This window comes from Octopus sinensis, linkage group LG6 (assembly GCF_006345805.1).
Source record: "Octopus sinensis linkage group LG6, ASM634580v1, whole genome shotgun sequence".
In the NCBI taxonomy this organism is placed as follows: Eukaryota; Metazoa; Mollusca; class Cephalopoda; order Octopoda; family Octopodidae; genus Octopus; species Octopus sinensis.
This window is the reverse complement of record NC_043002.1, coordinates 105,955,750-105,972,435: the sequence shown is the minus strand read 5'-3', so window position 1 is coordinate 105,972,435 and position 16,686 is coordinate 105,955,750. Positions and strand designations below refer to the sequence as shown.

At 36.0% G+C, this 16,686-nt stretch overlaps 1 protein-coding gene across 1 annotated transcript in view; it reads right to left on the bottom strand.

The window, feature by feature from the left end:
* LOC115212906 (RNA-binding protein Musashi homolog 2) overlaps positions 1–15,696 on the bottom strand; it is a 217,096-nt gene extending 201,400 nt beyond the window's left edge. The window contains exon 1 of the mRNA XM_029781723.2: positions 15,608–15,696. Coding sequence (XP_029637583.1) covers positions 15,608–15,642 — 35 coding nt within the window. The 5' untranslated portion in view covers positions 15,643–15,696. The remainder of the gene's footprint in view (positions 1–15,607) is intronic.
* Between the last annotated feature and the right edge of the window lie 990 nt (positions 15,697–16,686).

Sequence of the window (16,686 nt, the reverse complement as noted above, 5' to 3'; positions counted from 1 at the left end):
CAGTTACTTGAACCAGTAATGTAGTTTTGCTGGCAGGCACTATGGAATCTATTGGAATGTCGCTAGCTGCGGAACCACGTTTTCATTTTTGCTTATAGAGTTGGGAAGAAGGTTAATTTTCGATTTCTTAATAGAGTTACAGTTACTAACCTTCTTTCTATGTTCTACAAATGTTACTTGTTGGCGTAGTTTGCTTCGCAGTAAAATGATTTCATTCTGGATGCAGATCGTCCCAATATGATTTCAGTCGTTTCATATAGCCAATAGTGGGGTTTAGTTTCGCTTTTTCGTAACTTCAAGAGACATGAGTTTTGTAGTTACGGTTTCTTCTATAACTACAGCTAGAAAGAAATTGTTTACCTGTTGAGCTGTTGTTTTCGTTCTATTCCACGATTGTGTTATTGTTGATGTTGCGTCCAGCCATGTTGTTTGTAGTAACTCTCTGCATACTAAATTCAAGTTTCAGTCGAAAACCACAACGATCGGGAATAAAAGGCTCCCCCAGTTAATTCACCTGAAGATTAACCAGTTATTTAACAAGGATGCGAGTTGTGGCTCCAAAGTTGGAGATAGTAATCATCGTATTTTCGATGAATAGTCTCCCACGCCAAATACGCGACTTGTCGCTTCGAGTATGTATGTATGTGTGTGTGTGTGTGTGTGTGTTGGATTATCTCATAAATAATGCGTTTTTTTATACTTTTATTTTTCAAAATTAAGATAAACAAAGTGCCGTTTTAATCTAAAATATACTCTCCTTCATTTTCTACAAAGCTCTAACATCTCTCTGATAGACTTGCAAGGTACTTCTCCCAAAATTCACTTGTCCGTGACGAAAAATACTCCTCCAGTACTGTTCTGACCTCGTCTACAGAATTCATATTTTTATCCGTCCAAATGATTTTGAAAACTATAGGATAAATGATAATCAGAGGGGGGCAATGTCCAGCGAATACGGTGGGCGGGGCATCGTTTCCCATTTAAACTGCTCCAGCCTTTGGAATGTCAACCTCGCTGTATGTGGCTGAGCATTATCCTGATGGAAGAACACGTTTCGTCATGAAACCAAAGATGGTCGCTTTTCTTCTAGCGCTGACTTAAGCCGCTCAGGCTGTTCACAGTAGATCTGCTTTGTTATCGTTTGGTTTGGGTTTATAAGTCACTACTCGATCCAAAAACGGTTCATTCGTGAGACGTGACAGCAAAGAAGAGCACACATTCACTCTCTGCACGCGATTAGACCCAGAAAGTTTGCGAGGAGCCCATTGACCCAATTTTTCGACTTTTCCGATGGTACGCAGGTGTCGATGAATGATTGAACGACCAAATCCAAGCTTCTCTGTAAGTTCCTCAACAGTTACGATGGGATTTTGTTCCATTAGTGTTTACAGTACGTCCTCATCGAGCTCAGCAGATCTTCCAGGACGAGACTCGTCTTCTAGGCTATACTTTCTGGCTAGAAATTTCTGGAACCACCGTTGACACTGGCTTATGCTTATTGTCCTATCCCCAAATATAATGCATTAATGTTCCTCGCACTTTCCGTTGCGTTGTTGCCTTTATTGGACTCATAAAGCAAAATATGCCGAATATACTCCTTTGTCACTTCCATTATAGTTTTGAAAAAGTAATTGAAAAAATTGAACTGCACTCTTCAAATCTTGCACTAAGAATAAGGACAAGGTAAAATTACTACCTGCTTTTATAGCAAATTGATGCAGGTAGTTTATTTCATCTCCCTCCGACTTTTAGTTCATGCAATTGAAAAAACCGCATTATTTATGGGATGACCCAATATGTATGTAAGTGATTGTGTGCACGTGCGCGTGAACGTGCACATGACTGTATATACGTGTGTGTTTTTTGTTACTTATTTGAATTCTTCGTATAAAGTAGGAGCTGTTTTTTCTTAAAAGGACCAAAGCTCCGTCACTGCTATTTGGACAACAAAAATGATCATAAAACATGGAAAAAAAAAACTTGCATATTTTTATTGTTTTGATTAAAAATTGTATTTGTAAAGTATGGCTGGTTACATTTTTGCTTGAAAATCCCAGCATTTCAAGAAAACTACTCCAATAATTAATAACATTACCTGGTGCACCAATAAATGTTGATTAAAATCACAATTTATAATCTGAGCAGAGAAGCTTAGATTTTGAAGCAGTTGTGCGGAAAATGTCTTTTTCACAGTAGTTTTTAAGGAAATGAACACATCTGCCAGGCAACTAACCTATGACGGCATAATTATTCCTAATTTGTCCGGAACAGATATATCAGTTCTCATATATTTGCACTAGCATAAGTTTTGATGGGGATGCCCCAGCAATATTGCATGGTTTGTAACAAATTTATGTACACAGCAACAGGAATACTCTCTATATTTATTGCAGAGCAGTGTTTCCTGTTGTTATTTGCGTTGTTATCAGTATTAATGTTTCTTTTTATCAATGTCAGCCATGATCGAAAGGATTGAAATCCAGCGTGGTAAACAGTTTTATATCTAAACGTAAATACAGATTCCACTGGCTAAACTTTTGCAATGCTTTGCGTATATTTATATTTACTTTAATGGTTTGCAACTATTCTTCCATGCATGAATGCAAGTATGTCTGTGTAAATTAGTATATATTTGTGTGTAGGTTTGCATATACGTATGTCTATTTTCTATAGCTTGGTGAATAATAAATAGCGTCGTTAGTTTCGTGTTCCAACGGACCTAACACTGATCCACTGCATTTTCAATGGAAAATGTGATACTGGACTGAATGCGAATTGGAAGCCTAATAAGTATCACAATGCTATTATTTTTCAAAAATATAGATATGATGTATATTTTTAACCTAGTCTTCTTTGGACTGCTCTGAATCTATAGCTATGCTGTTCAAGTCGGCTCTTAAATTGATTTGTGGTCATACCGTCATACCTATATAATTAATAGCATTTCAATCAAACCTGGCTACATATCTAGCAGATTCCTCCAATTTCTGTAGACTTGTATATTAACTGTGATTTCTTGTTTATATTCTCCATTGCATTTTAAAAAAATTCATGAATTTTACAATATTTATAGGAAGCTCATATATGTAGAGAAGTATATTTTCCTGTCATTATATCAAAGAGGAAAGTTCTATTTTATCAGATTGTGAAATGATTGTTCTATTGACGAGTTTACGTTTATCGAACATAGAGGGTTATAACATACAGTTTTTCTCTTCCTCTCCTTCCTACTCATTTATGTAATTCTATGATATTTAACAGATTCTTTTAAACCACTATATACCAATAGATTGTTTGTATGTAGTCGCTACACTATTGACTGATATTTCATCATAGGAGATTGATAGAATCGACTACCTCCAGTTATCTGAAAATTTTTTAAGGTAATTGGTAACTGATTCAAACTGTAGTTTACATAAAATAATCAATCATTTGGTTTTATGTATGAAGGGAATTTTCCGTATTTTAAGATTCACTGCAACACTTTGAGGTTAGTATTAATCGTAATTTTAAGGTTCATATTGTTTGTGCCTGTGTGTGCGTGTGAAATGAATGTGTGTGTGTGTGTGTATGCGTGTGTGTGTATGCGTGTGTGTGTATGCGTGCGTGTGTGATATACGAATAGATAGACTAATTTAATCACTTGTGCATTTTCAGTGAATAAAAACCTCGTTTCATCGAATTTAATTGTACAATATACAGTCCATATGTGTCTAATTACCATTTGTATACACACAGACACACAGTTACAATCACAGGATATATATATATATATATATATATATATATATATTGATAAAAAAGTAAGACAAAAAAAGAATGAAAGAGACCGCGATATTCTGTAAATAGAGGAATTTATCTGTAAATGTGATATGTGACAATTATTCGGTAGCCATGATAAAACTCCGAGTTTCGGATGCCGAGGTGTTGTGGGACCTGGTTCAAAAATAAGTAGTCTGGAAGAAGCTAAACATTTAATTGCTTTTCATTCTTTCGGGGTCGATAAGAAAAGTATCAATTCAGAGCGATAGATGACCGGATAACTGAAGAGATGGCGGCGTGGATTTCCACCTCGGTGTTTTATCATGGCTACCAAATAATTGTCTCACACACACACACACACACACACCACACACACACACACACACACACTATATATATATATATTATATATATATATATAATATATATATATATATATATATATGAACACACACACATACACACAGGCCGCTCCACTTTACGTAAAGTTTTTGTTTTTGGTGCGCTAGATATTTAAAAGAAACCAAAATAGTAAATAATGAGGATTTGGTGGGGGTGAAAAATGGCTGGGTGGTGGAGAGGAAAGTACGTTAAGTATAATGGTGGGAGTGGAATAGAAAAGAGTTGAGGTCAGTAGATCTGGGTCGAGTGCGAAGGAAAGAAGAGATAGAGGGGGAATAAGGAGAGGGAGGGATATTCTTTCAGGTTAGATTTAAAGGATTGGAAATGGATATCTTTGGAAGCGTACACACACACACGCACGAATGCATGCACGCACGCACGCACGCACGCACGCACGCACGCACGCACGCACGCACGCACGCACGCACGCGCACATAAAGTGTACAAAGCATGAGAGAAGCTAAAATAGTACGGCTAGATGGAAAGATATAAGTATACAAACATGTAGAGATATATACATGCAAACACACATACATAGAGATAGAAGTAACGGAGAAAGAAAAGAAGAGCTATCTACAAGGTCTACGTATATTAATTCGTACATATAGATGAGTGAATATACATATATGTATGCGCTAAGTTTCAAATATAAGTATATTATATGCACTAAGTTTCAAATATAAGTATATATGTGTGTGTGTTTACGTATAAAAATATTTACGAACACCCACATATACACGAAGAAGTTTATACATACACACACATGTATGTATATGAGTGTGTATACGTAAGTGTCTATCTGTATGTGATGTATACACATATGTTAGACACATACATATACACCTGATAGACATTAGAAGTAAATAATTGTAATAGCAGTATATATATCCATGAGTATATGCAGATGTTTCGAAAATACATACATAGTTACATCAGACCTTGATTAACCATTAAATAACATAAGCACGTGCTTAGGTCATCAAGGGAAGGAGAGTACGACTAAAGAATTTTATTCAATGCAACTGATAAATTACAACAGTTATTTCAAAAAATGAATTGAAAACTGTTGAAAAATGATTACTTAGCGTTGTAATAAACAAGTTTATATTTAAAACGGTTGTGGGGCCTGGTTCAAAAATAAGTAGTCTGGAAGAAGCTAAATATTTAATTGCTTTTCATTCTTTCGGGGTCGATAAGAAAAGTATCAATTCAGAGCGATAGATTGGCTGAACTGTAAGAAAGTAGAACCGGATGCCTTGTAATATTTGTCCCTGCTTTTTGCGTTCTATGTTTAATTCAGGGCATGGCGTACCTGAATGAAAGACATAATCAGTTGCCTGGTCTAACACTATTATCTGGCACCTTAGATGACGTCATTGGAGCACACTCTTGCAAGCTTTTGGGCCAAGATACGACTTTCCTCACTCTCTCGGACACTAATCTCGGAAGTCTTGTAAGGTGACTACTGTAGCGAGACCACCGCTGAGATTTAAACTATAGCTCTCAGATTTTCCAAGGCTAGAACCACAAATTAAATATACAGTGATCCCCCGCCATATCGCGGTTTATTATTCAAGCTTACGTCGATTCCTCCGTGTTGTTGTTTTGCATTTATGATAAAATAAATGCAAACAAATTATAAAAATAATAAAAAAAAGAATATACAGTACAGTACTGTTTCTACTTCGCGGAATTTCAGCTATCGCGGGGGATTATGGAACGCTACACCCACGATAGTTGAGGGATTACTGTACTCCCATAACAGGAAAACTATCACCAAAGAAGCTATTAACGCCTAAAAGAATGTAGCTGATTTATTATTGAAGAGGTGGCAAACTTCAAAGGAAGTACGTTAGGTTTCGCGCTAGTTTGGTTGAAGATTCTAGAAGGATAGTTCACAGCCATAAAAAGACTGAAATTCAACCTAACCAGAGAGCCACTAACCATCCAGAGGACTTAATGTCGCTTGTCTCAGTGAATTGTTCTCTCTCCCCCTGTCACTTTCTTTATGTAACATACTTATGTCGGACTCAATAAAAGGTGTATCCACCTTAATTTTTGATGCCCATTAACGAACATCAATTATATACAGTGAGTTAAATTCCTTGTACTACTTTCATAATATTGCCCAGCGTGTTATATACAGAAGATTACTAACTATTATGTTCGATTAACGTTGTTCCGTGTATCTATTGAATGTCTATTTATAAATACAACAATGCAGGTTAATAAAATACTTGAAAATTCAACCTTTAACGTAGCCATTGTCCACATATGCTGCCACTTTAGTGTAGTCATTGTCCACACACGCAACCTATCTCACATTGTGAACAACCTATGAGAAATATAAGACTAACCATCATACTAAAAACTGCCTTCTTCTTGATCCCCTTCCAGAAATTGTGCGGGGTCCCATTGTTGCGGTTTGATTAGGCTTTCAAATGGTCTTAATCGTGCCTTGACCTACCTACCTACCTTCCTTCCTACCTACCTACCTACCTACCTACCTACCTACCTACCTACTTACCTACCTATCTACCTACCTACCTACATACATACATACATAAATATAAACCAACCTTCTTACAATTTAAAGGGTTAATGACTGCGTAAAAAATGACACAAAGTACAAGACCTTTACAGCATTGTTACTGAACAGGTCACTGGTAAAAACGAATTTCAAAACTATAATCTGATGTTTCAGCTCACAATTCAAAGTCATTGTACATCCTAAAGTGTGTGTGTGTGTGTGCTTATATATATATGATTTTGGATATATAAATGACCTTACATAGTGAATTGAAACATATTCGTGCCTATAAATCATTAGCACTAACCATTTAAGATATATACATGGCAGTGGAGTTATCATAATTATAAATTTATGCAGATTGATGTATATATAAAAATCTATATGTATGTATGTGTGTGTGTGTGTGTGTGTGTAAAATCACAGATATACGTATTTTTAAATATATATCTAACAACACCTGCACACACACACATGCATTCATACACACTCAGGTATTACATTTTTAATTAGCATACCGACAATTCACACATAAACATAAATGCATATATATAAAAAAATTTTATTTTACTTTTGAAGATCAAAACACTTTCATAATTACTCAAAAGCCTCCAGCTTTGAGGATAACTGTATATACTTCTATCTCTCGCTTTCCTTCTACACAATTAACGAACTATGACAGGAAAAAAAAAACCAGAACAACCTCTTAGTGAAATGCCTTTATCTTTCCCACCTTTCTCTTTGCTAAAATATTTCCTTCCCCCTCTCTCTCTTTTCGCGAAGAAATATGGTAAAAGTAGGAAATCCTGAATTGCCTGGAACTGATGAGATTCAAATAAATCGAAATACCTGTGTACGAGCATGAAGGACTTTGTAGTTCAAACGAAAAACGAAAAAGAAAAGAAAGAAAATGAAGTTAAATTGCACATAAAGATCACATGATGGTAATTTATTCTAGGGAACCAAAATTGGCTTCACTTATGAAAATTAACTTCTGGTGAGATGATTCTCCGATTTGTAATGGTAACAAATAACGAACGACCAATAAAACAACCGCTTGTGTGTGTGTCACACACACACACATAACTAGCTGGGGATTCCTTCAGTTTATATCATTACTACTAACCACTAGTTTCACCAAATGATATTTCTTCAGGTAGATCCACCTTTGTTGTTTATGAAAATCAGAATGGCGATTATTCTTTCTGTAGATATGCTTGAAATGAAAGGTTCGATTAGTTGTTATGCTTGAGTTGATATTCTGTCCGCGCGTTCGTTTCTGTGCGTGTGTTGGTTTGAACATTTGAATATATGTATACATGCATCTTAATTTTATCGTAATTAATTAAACTATTTAATTAAATCATTTAATATCTGTTGAATACACACACACACACGAGTATTGTTATAAGTGCCATATATTCTGTGTATGGACTGTATCCATAAACTTCGAATTGCAATATGTTTATAGAGAAATGGAAGTCACTATAATTACTTGTCTACACAGATATAATATTAACATCCTATTTTATCCCCATCGAAATGCCTCTAATTTTGTTTGTAGGTACCTTTGCATGTATGAGTCTGAAGAAATTAATTTTGTGAGGCAATTAAGTAATTTGGTACAATTATTTCAGATGAATAGCTTTTCTATGGTACAAAAGTTGCAAAATGTATTTGATCGCGTATACATAGATATTTTTTTTATGTAAACGTTTTCCCGTAATAGAATTGGCTATATTATTTATCAAGAATTATATATGTGTGATACAAGTCTTGTATCCATTTTTCATTAGAATGTTTTAAGAAGTTGCAAAAACAGATTCTTTCAGGCAGACTCTACAATGGAGTGAGAATACACTTGGAGAGTGATAGCTACATTTCTGTGCACTATTAACTGTTTCATGGTGTTTTATTATTTTATGGATTTGTTGCTGGAGTTTGAAAGCGTAAAGTAGCTTATTTTGAGCGAATTGGTCCTGAAGATATTTCAGTACTTAAGTCGAAGAAGAAAATATTTTCTTACCAGATTGAAAGCCGTTTTCTCTATCGATGTTCTTACACCAAAAATGGCTAGTAATATCACATGTTTTTCTATTTCCTTTTCTCCTACTTATATAGTTTTGTTAAGTGGTTCGAAACACCAGTCCCTTCAGTAATTTCTGTAGTATTTTCAGCTAATAAAAATTATATATACACTGTTTTACATGCTTTACATATTGTAAAACCATATATATAATTCTCGAAGCTGAAAACACCACTGCAATTATTCTGTTACGCAAGTTTCGTGCATAACATTTGCCACAAGTTTATACACGAAGCTCGAGCGTCAGAGTAACTAATGTAAACATTTTTGGTTTGAAAAAGACAATACATAAATACACATACACACACACACATATACATACTTACACACACACATACATATACAGGGTTGGGACAAAATAATGGAAACACCTAGCATCATAACATCATAATTTTGAAATATCTATAAAACCGTCAAAAGTTTGTTTATTTTTATCTTTTTTTATCTATTATTAGTGTTGCTTAATATGTTTTGCTAAAATTGCTGTTTCTTTTCAGATATCATCAGAAAAAGGTAATTTAAAATTATTAAAATGACAGGTCTATCGGACTTTCAAAGAGGTCAAATTGTGGTGCTCGTATGGCAGGCGCTAGCGTAACGAAAACAGCTGAAATATTTTGTGTATCAAGAAGTACTGTCTCGAAAGTAATGACAGCCTTTGAGAAAGAGGGAAAAACCTCCTCGTCGAAACAAAACTCCAGAAGAAAACCAAAACTTTCAGATAGGGACTGTCAGACTCTTACGCGATAGTTAGAAAGGATCATAAAAGTACAGCTCCCAAAATTACTGCAGAGCTTAATGACCACCCTGAGAACCCAGTTTCCATAAAAACTGTTCGTTGGGAACTGCATAAAGCCGGATTTCACGAGAGGGCTGCAATCAGAAAAACCACTACTTTCGAAAACAAACGTTGCAAAGCATTTAGAGTGGAGTAAAAACCTACAGAATTGGTCTTTAGAGCAGTGGAAGAATGATATTTTCTCGGACGAGTCATCCTTTACCTTATTTCCGACCACCAGCTGAGTATACGTGTGGAGACAGCCAAAAGAAGCATCTGACCCAGACTACTTTTTCCAACTATTAAACATGGAGGAGGATCTGTGATGATCTTAGGGACTATATCTTGGAAATCTGCCGGCCCAATGGTTTCCATTCACGGCAGAATTAACAGTCAAGACTAAGCATTTTGTCTGATCAAATTCATCCTAGGGTTGCAGAACTGTTTCCAGAGGGAAACGCAATCTTTCAGGATGATAATGCACCAATTCACACTGCTAAAGTTGTTACTGAATGGTACGAGGAACATTCTAGTGAAGTTGAATATCTTATCGGGCCACCACAGTCCCCAGATCTCAATATTATTGAACATTTTTATGGTGCATTTTAGAAAAATAAGTAAGGAGTCGATATCCTCCACCATCATCATTACAAGAACTGGAGACTGTTTAGCTGAAGAATGGATAAAAGTTTGTTTGGAAACAATTCAAGCTTTGTACGAGTCCATATCTCATAGAATTCAAGCTGTAATTACTGTCAAAGGTGGTCCTACCCCATATTAAAATAAACTTGTTTGAAATTTTAAGGTGTTTCCATTATTTTGCCCAATCCCTGTATATATATATATATATATATATATATATATATCTTTTATCATTTACTTGTTTCAGTCATTAGACCTCGGCCATGCTGGAGCACTGCCTTGAAGAATTTTAGTCGAATGAATCGACCTCAGTACTTATTTTTTTTAAAGCCTGGTTGTTGTTCTGTCTGTTCTCTTTTACCAAACCACTAAGTGACGGGGACGTAACCATGTCAACACTAGTCGCCAAGCGGTGGCACGGGACAAACACAGATATACGCGCGTGCACACACACATGGTCTACTGAATCCACTAACTAACTGTACAACATTCAAAGGCAATTCCTAACCATACCATAAATAACCATCACCCAAATACTCTACGAAGTAATACAAGGGTTTGCGCTCTCTACAGAACCATTGTTATATATGTAAGCGTTCGTTGGTTTACCCCTAAAACCATATCCACATAATCACCTCTATGATTATATAATATATATACATATATATAATATATATATATAGATAGATAGATAGATATAGATATATGTATGTGTATATAGGCGCAGGAGTGGCTGTGTGGTAAGTAGTTTGCTTACCAACCACAATGGTTCTGGGTTCAGCACCACTGCGTGGCACCTTGGGCAAGTGTCTTCTACTATAGCCTCGGACCAACCAAAGCCTTGTGAGTGAATTTGGTTGACAGAAACTGAAAGAAGCCCGTCGTATATATGCATATGTGTGTGTGTGTGTGTGTATATATTTGCATGTGTTTGTGTATCTGTGCATATTTGCATGTGTTTGTGTATTGTGTATCCCACCATCACTTGACAACCGATTTTGATGTGTATACGTCCCCGTAACTTAGCGGTTCGACTAAAGAGACCGATAGAATAAGTTCTAGGCTTACAAAGAATAAGTCCTGGGGTCGATTTGTTCAACTAAAGGCGGTGGTCCAGCATGGCCGCAGTCAAATGACAAACAAATAAAAGAAAAAAGAATATATAGTTTCATACCTGTATTCTATACACCTACACGTAATTCTCTCCGAATCTTTGTGTGTTCTTTGATGAGTGTCTACTTACTTGTGTGTACTATTTTACAAGTGTCCTGGATCATAGCCTTCCTCACAGTATGCACATATTCAGATATTGCTAGTTCAAAGCGAGGTCTAGCAATTTCCAAATTTGCTATGAGGCAACAAAGTAGATGACTTATATGTTCCTATTTAGTGATTCCGATATACCCACATACATTTTAAATTCTACGGTAGAAGGTGTGGGCTACTGTGTCGGTCGCTGAAGTATCACCAATTGCAGGTAAAATAAAATTTTAAACTCGTGGCATTTGGGATGTTTGGCGGGGTTGGAACGCTAACCATGAAAAAGCTCTTTATTTCTTTCTTTGAGATTTTGTCAGAAGAAAGAATCAGGCGAGAGTCTCAACAGCGTATGGCTGTTGCACCTTCTCAAACGCGTGATCGTTCGCAGCAGGTGTCGATAAAGGTGAAAAAAAGAAGAAAAAAAAAAACAATCCTATTTACAATATATGAATGTTATGAAGTTTAGGGCCCACTCTAATAAAACTTACCTGCCTAATTACTAATCAATTGTAAACCTTATAAATTGTTTGCAGTGGGATGCACGACACCATAGAGACATTTTCATTTTATGCATATATATATATATATATATATATATATACATACACACACACACACATTCTTACGCACAAACTCACACATATAAGCATATATACGTACACATTTATATACGTACATACGCATGCATACACATATGCTCAAATGTGTCTTCAACTCTCTCTCTCTTTCAGTATGTATATATATATATATCACCGTGATCACCGTGACCGACCAGGCTATCAGATGTTGCTATACGTCGCTGGTCACAATGCGCTTGTTTTAGCCGCGGGCTAAGCGAGCAGGCCAACAGAAGAAAGAGTGAGAGAAAGTTGTGGCGAAAGAGTACAGCAGGGATCGCCACCACCCCCTGCCGGAGCCTCGAGGAGCTTCAGGTGTTTTCGCTCAATAAACACTCACAACGCCCGGCCTGGGAATCGAAACCGCGAGTCCGTTGCCCTAACCACTGGGCCATTGCGCCTCACACACACACACACCACACACACACACACATATATATATATATATTTGTCCGTGCCTTCTTGCATATGCATCAAAGTTAATTAACTGTTACGTTTGAATTTCGTCGTGATGCCGCCAGTCATTTAATAGCTGAGCTGTGGTACTTTGATTGAATCTGAATTTCGTGGAAATACTGACAGGCACTTTGAGTTAGTTGAATACTGAGTGGAAATGTTTAACTGAGCATATATAAATTGTGCGTGCTTGTGTGTGTGTGTGTGTGTGTGTGTGTGTATTTTATTAAATGATAAAGAGGAGCATATATTTTATTCAATAAAATCTTTTTCAATATATTTGCCGCAAGTAATAACTTTGAAATTGAATATCTATCTCCCATGTATTTACTACAGATACCCACTACTATACACACACACTCATGAACACACGTTCATATGCCTCACAAGCACAAATATATATATATATAATATATATATATATATATATATATATATATGCATAGCCAGGTGGTGCTATTAAGTTAGACATGGCCTGGGCCAATACTGGCCAAAAACCTTTCTAAGTTATTCTAAGTTATATATATATATGAATATATATGTATATATAATACACATTATGCAATGCGTTACCCTCCAACAACAACAGTTATAACAACTTTTATATGAATGTTACATATTTGTATATACATGTACATAACTACGCACACATACATGCACATCTGTGTGCATTCACTTATATGTCCACACGCATTCAAAAGCTCACATACAGGAAGAAATGCCAATTTATGGATGTAAACACACCACATCTGATAGCCAGAGAACATCATTAACACCATAATTAATTACTAAATTAATTAATTATGAATTTAATGATCACACACACACACACACACACGCAGACATACCCAAATATTTACATCCTATTATGCTTGATAAATAATATCAAGCATGCCAAAACATATTAACGCTCGATACAGATGTAGAGTAATGTATTTGTATTCATTAATCAATACTTGCAAATATTATATCTGAAGCTGACTATCTAGGATTTCACGGCAGATTTATGTCGAGCACTTGTGAACAATAGCCTTGTATGTTATAGATTTCCAACGTGCCAGTCATTATTTCACTCATTTCTGACAGTGAGAGGCTAAAAGTGTTTATACACCCCATATTTAAAAGTATTAATCTCTTCGACTGAGATAATCCTTGTCACAGTTTCTGGAATTTTTTCCCAAATACTGATAGACAGGTGCAGAAAGCTCTTGTTGGTCTTGGGCAGGCAAGCATGTTCTGGCTCTTGTGAAACGGTATTTTTCGTAGTGCGGGTGTAGCATTGCTCTAAGGTTTGGGCCGTAGCTTGAGTACATTTCGTAGAGCTCTAACGATATATTGTAAGCTATCAAGAGCTTACAAAATTGAAAATTTGTCTCTTGCATGACAATCTGTGGTATTTTTAGCGAGCCGTGTTCGTTCTATCTTTTCCGTATTTCAGTGATTTAATGACGTAACGTTTCCTTTCATTTTTTTTTTTTGGTGTTTTAAGATGGTAGACTGTGTAATTTGAAGGCAATCTGGCCGCTATTTCTAACAGTGCAAGTAACAGCTCAGACGCTCCCTCGCTGGTTCGTGGCTCTTCATGTCGCTCCTGATGGAGCATCTCAGAAACTTATATTACGAATTAGACAAATGTGTTTGTTTCTTTAGGGAATGTTGAGTAGGAAATATAAAGGGAGTGCTACATATAAGAGAAAGCCAGCCAATTAAAGACAAGACGATAAATTGATAGATAGAACTAGAGACTGAACGATGGAGAAAGAGATCTCTCTCTAAAAAGAGATGTAAAGACAAATAGGTAGAGACGTGTAGTGAAGCAGTGAAGCTGCTGTGATGGTATAGCATCAATTTTTCATCGTCTTTTCCTCATCGTTCTGTGTGTGTGTATGTGTGTGTGTAAAATTGTGTGTATGTACGTACGCCCTCGCATGTCTATAACTATCACTCAGTTGTATGTCTGTCTTCCACGGTGCTCAAGGCGCAGGGGAATATGTGTGTGTATATATATGTATATACATGTGTGTGTGTGTGTATATATCTGTGTTGCTATATACGTTTAGGTAATAATGTATTTATATATGTACATATTCCAAAGTGAAGCGCACGCGCGCTCTCACACACATATGTGCATATACTTGAATGTAATGGGTTTGGACGTAAATGACATCATTTCACTTGTGCACATGCAGTATATATAACATACATATGTCTATGTAATTATACATATATACAACTCACCTACACACCACACACACACACACACACACACACAAGCACGATCAGGTGCGGGGGAATGTTCATTTAAATTAGAGGAGTATTTTGTAGTAAGGATGTTATGAAAGCTTGCATGATTGTCATAAAAATATGACATGGTGATTGGAGATTTTCTGCAAAATGTTTACTGGTTTAGGGGCTGAACTGTTGAACTGGTGCTGGTCTGTGTTACTAGAACATCCGAAACAACAACCCACGAGGATGCCTCTACATGGTCGTTCGGCCACTTAGAAATAGCAGCCAAGTATCCTTAAATCAAATCCTTTCGTTATCAACAATAAAAGGAGACATTAGTCTGTGATATCCCTGATACACACGCACGTTCACGTATACGAAAGTGATGGTAGCGGTCGGAATACCTTTGATCATAGGTATATTCAATCAGGACTGCATTGAAGCTAAACAACAACAGCAACATGCCATAAAAAGCAAAGTCCGAGAGCAGCCACATATTATATTGGTGGTAATAGTGATGAGTGAATTGGTAGTATTCTTGTAGTGGCAGTAGTGGTGGTGGTAATGATAGTTGTCATAGAGATGTGGTGATGATACTAGAAATAAATGTAGTGGTAATAGTTATGGTTGTAGTGATGGTAGCTATAGAGTGGTGGTAGGAGTTAAGTGGAGTCGGTGGGTGATATAAATTATACAGAAGTGGTGGTGTTAGTTTTGGTAGCAGAAGTGGTGACGGTAGTAGTAGTAGTAGTAGTATCTTTAATGGTAATAGTGTAGGTAGTGATTTATATGGTAGTATTTTTTCTAATATAGAACAAAGTAAAGCAGAGCGAAGATCAACTTACCGAGATCGTTTCGTAGCTGGGTCCTTCATCACCATTGCTTCTTTTATCTCTCCGAACTTGCCAAAATACTCCCTGAGGCCATCTGTAGGGTGAGAGACGGAGTATTCTGTTATGTATGTTTTATATATGTATTGTAAATGTTTGTTTGCGTGTGTGTATACACATGCATATTATATATATATATATATATATATATATATATATAATATATATATATATATATATATATATGTATATATACGTACATGTGTATATATATATGTATATATAATGCATATATATATACACACACAGATATGTGTGTGTGTGGGTGTGTGCACACGCGCACATGTGTGTGTTGTGTGTGTGTGTGCACATGCGTACATGTGTGTGTGTGTCTGTGTGGGTGTCTAAACACGCGTACACGTGTGTGTGTATGGAGAGACGTGGGTTTATTTTTCGCGTAAAACACCAATGCTCAATATGTATAATCATAGTCTTGTAGAACGTAGACTGAATATACTATATATAAATATATTGCTTTTATTCATTTTGTGGTTGTAAAATACAAAAATGCTCATTAGACCCACTCGTGTTGGAAGTACGAAAAAGTTGATGGTATCATGGTTGCCTTATGCTACATAAAAAAAGTTAGACTTATTTTTAGTCGAAGTCCGTAAATATAAGCAGCCGATGAAAATGGCACTAACCGAAACTCAATTTGAATGATTGGATGTAACATGTTTATTATGCATACACACAGACACACACACACAGACACACACATATATATATACATACATTATATATACATACATTATATATACATATGTATACACACATATATATGCACACATTATATATCTATATATCATATATATATATATATATATACATGATATATATATATGTATATTCATTATCTATATCCTTTAACTATTTTACTTGTTTCAGGGATTCGACTGCGGTCATGCTGGCGTACCGGCTTTTAGTCGAACAAATTGACCCCAGGACTTAATCTTTGTAAGTGTAGTACTTATTCTGGCGGTCCATTTTGTGGAACCGCTAAGTTACGTGGACGTAAACACATCAACATCAGT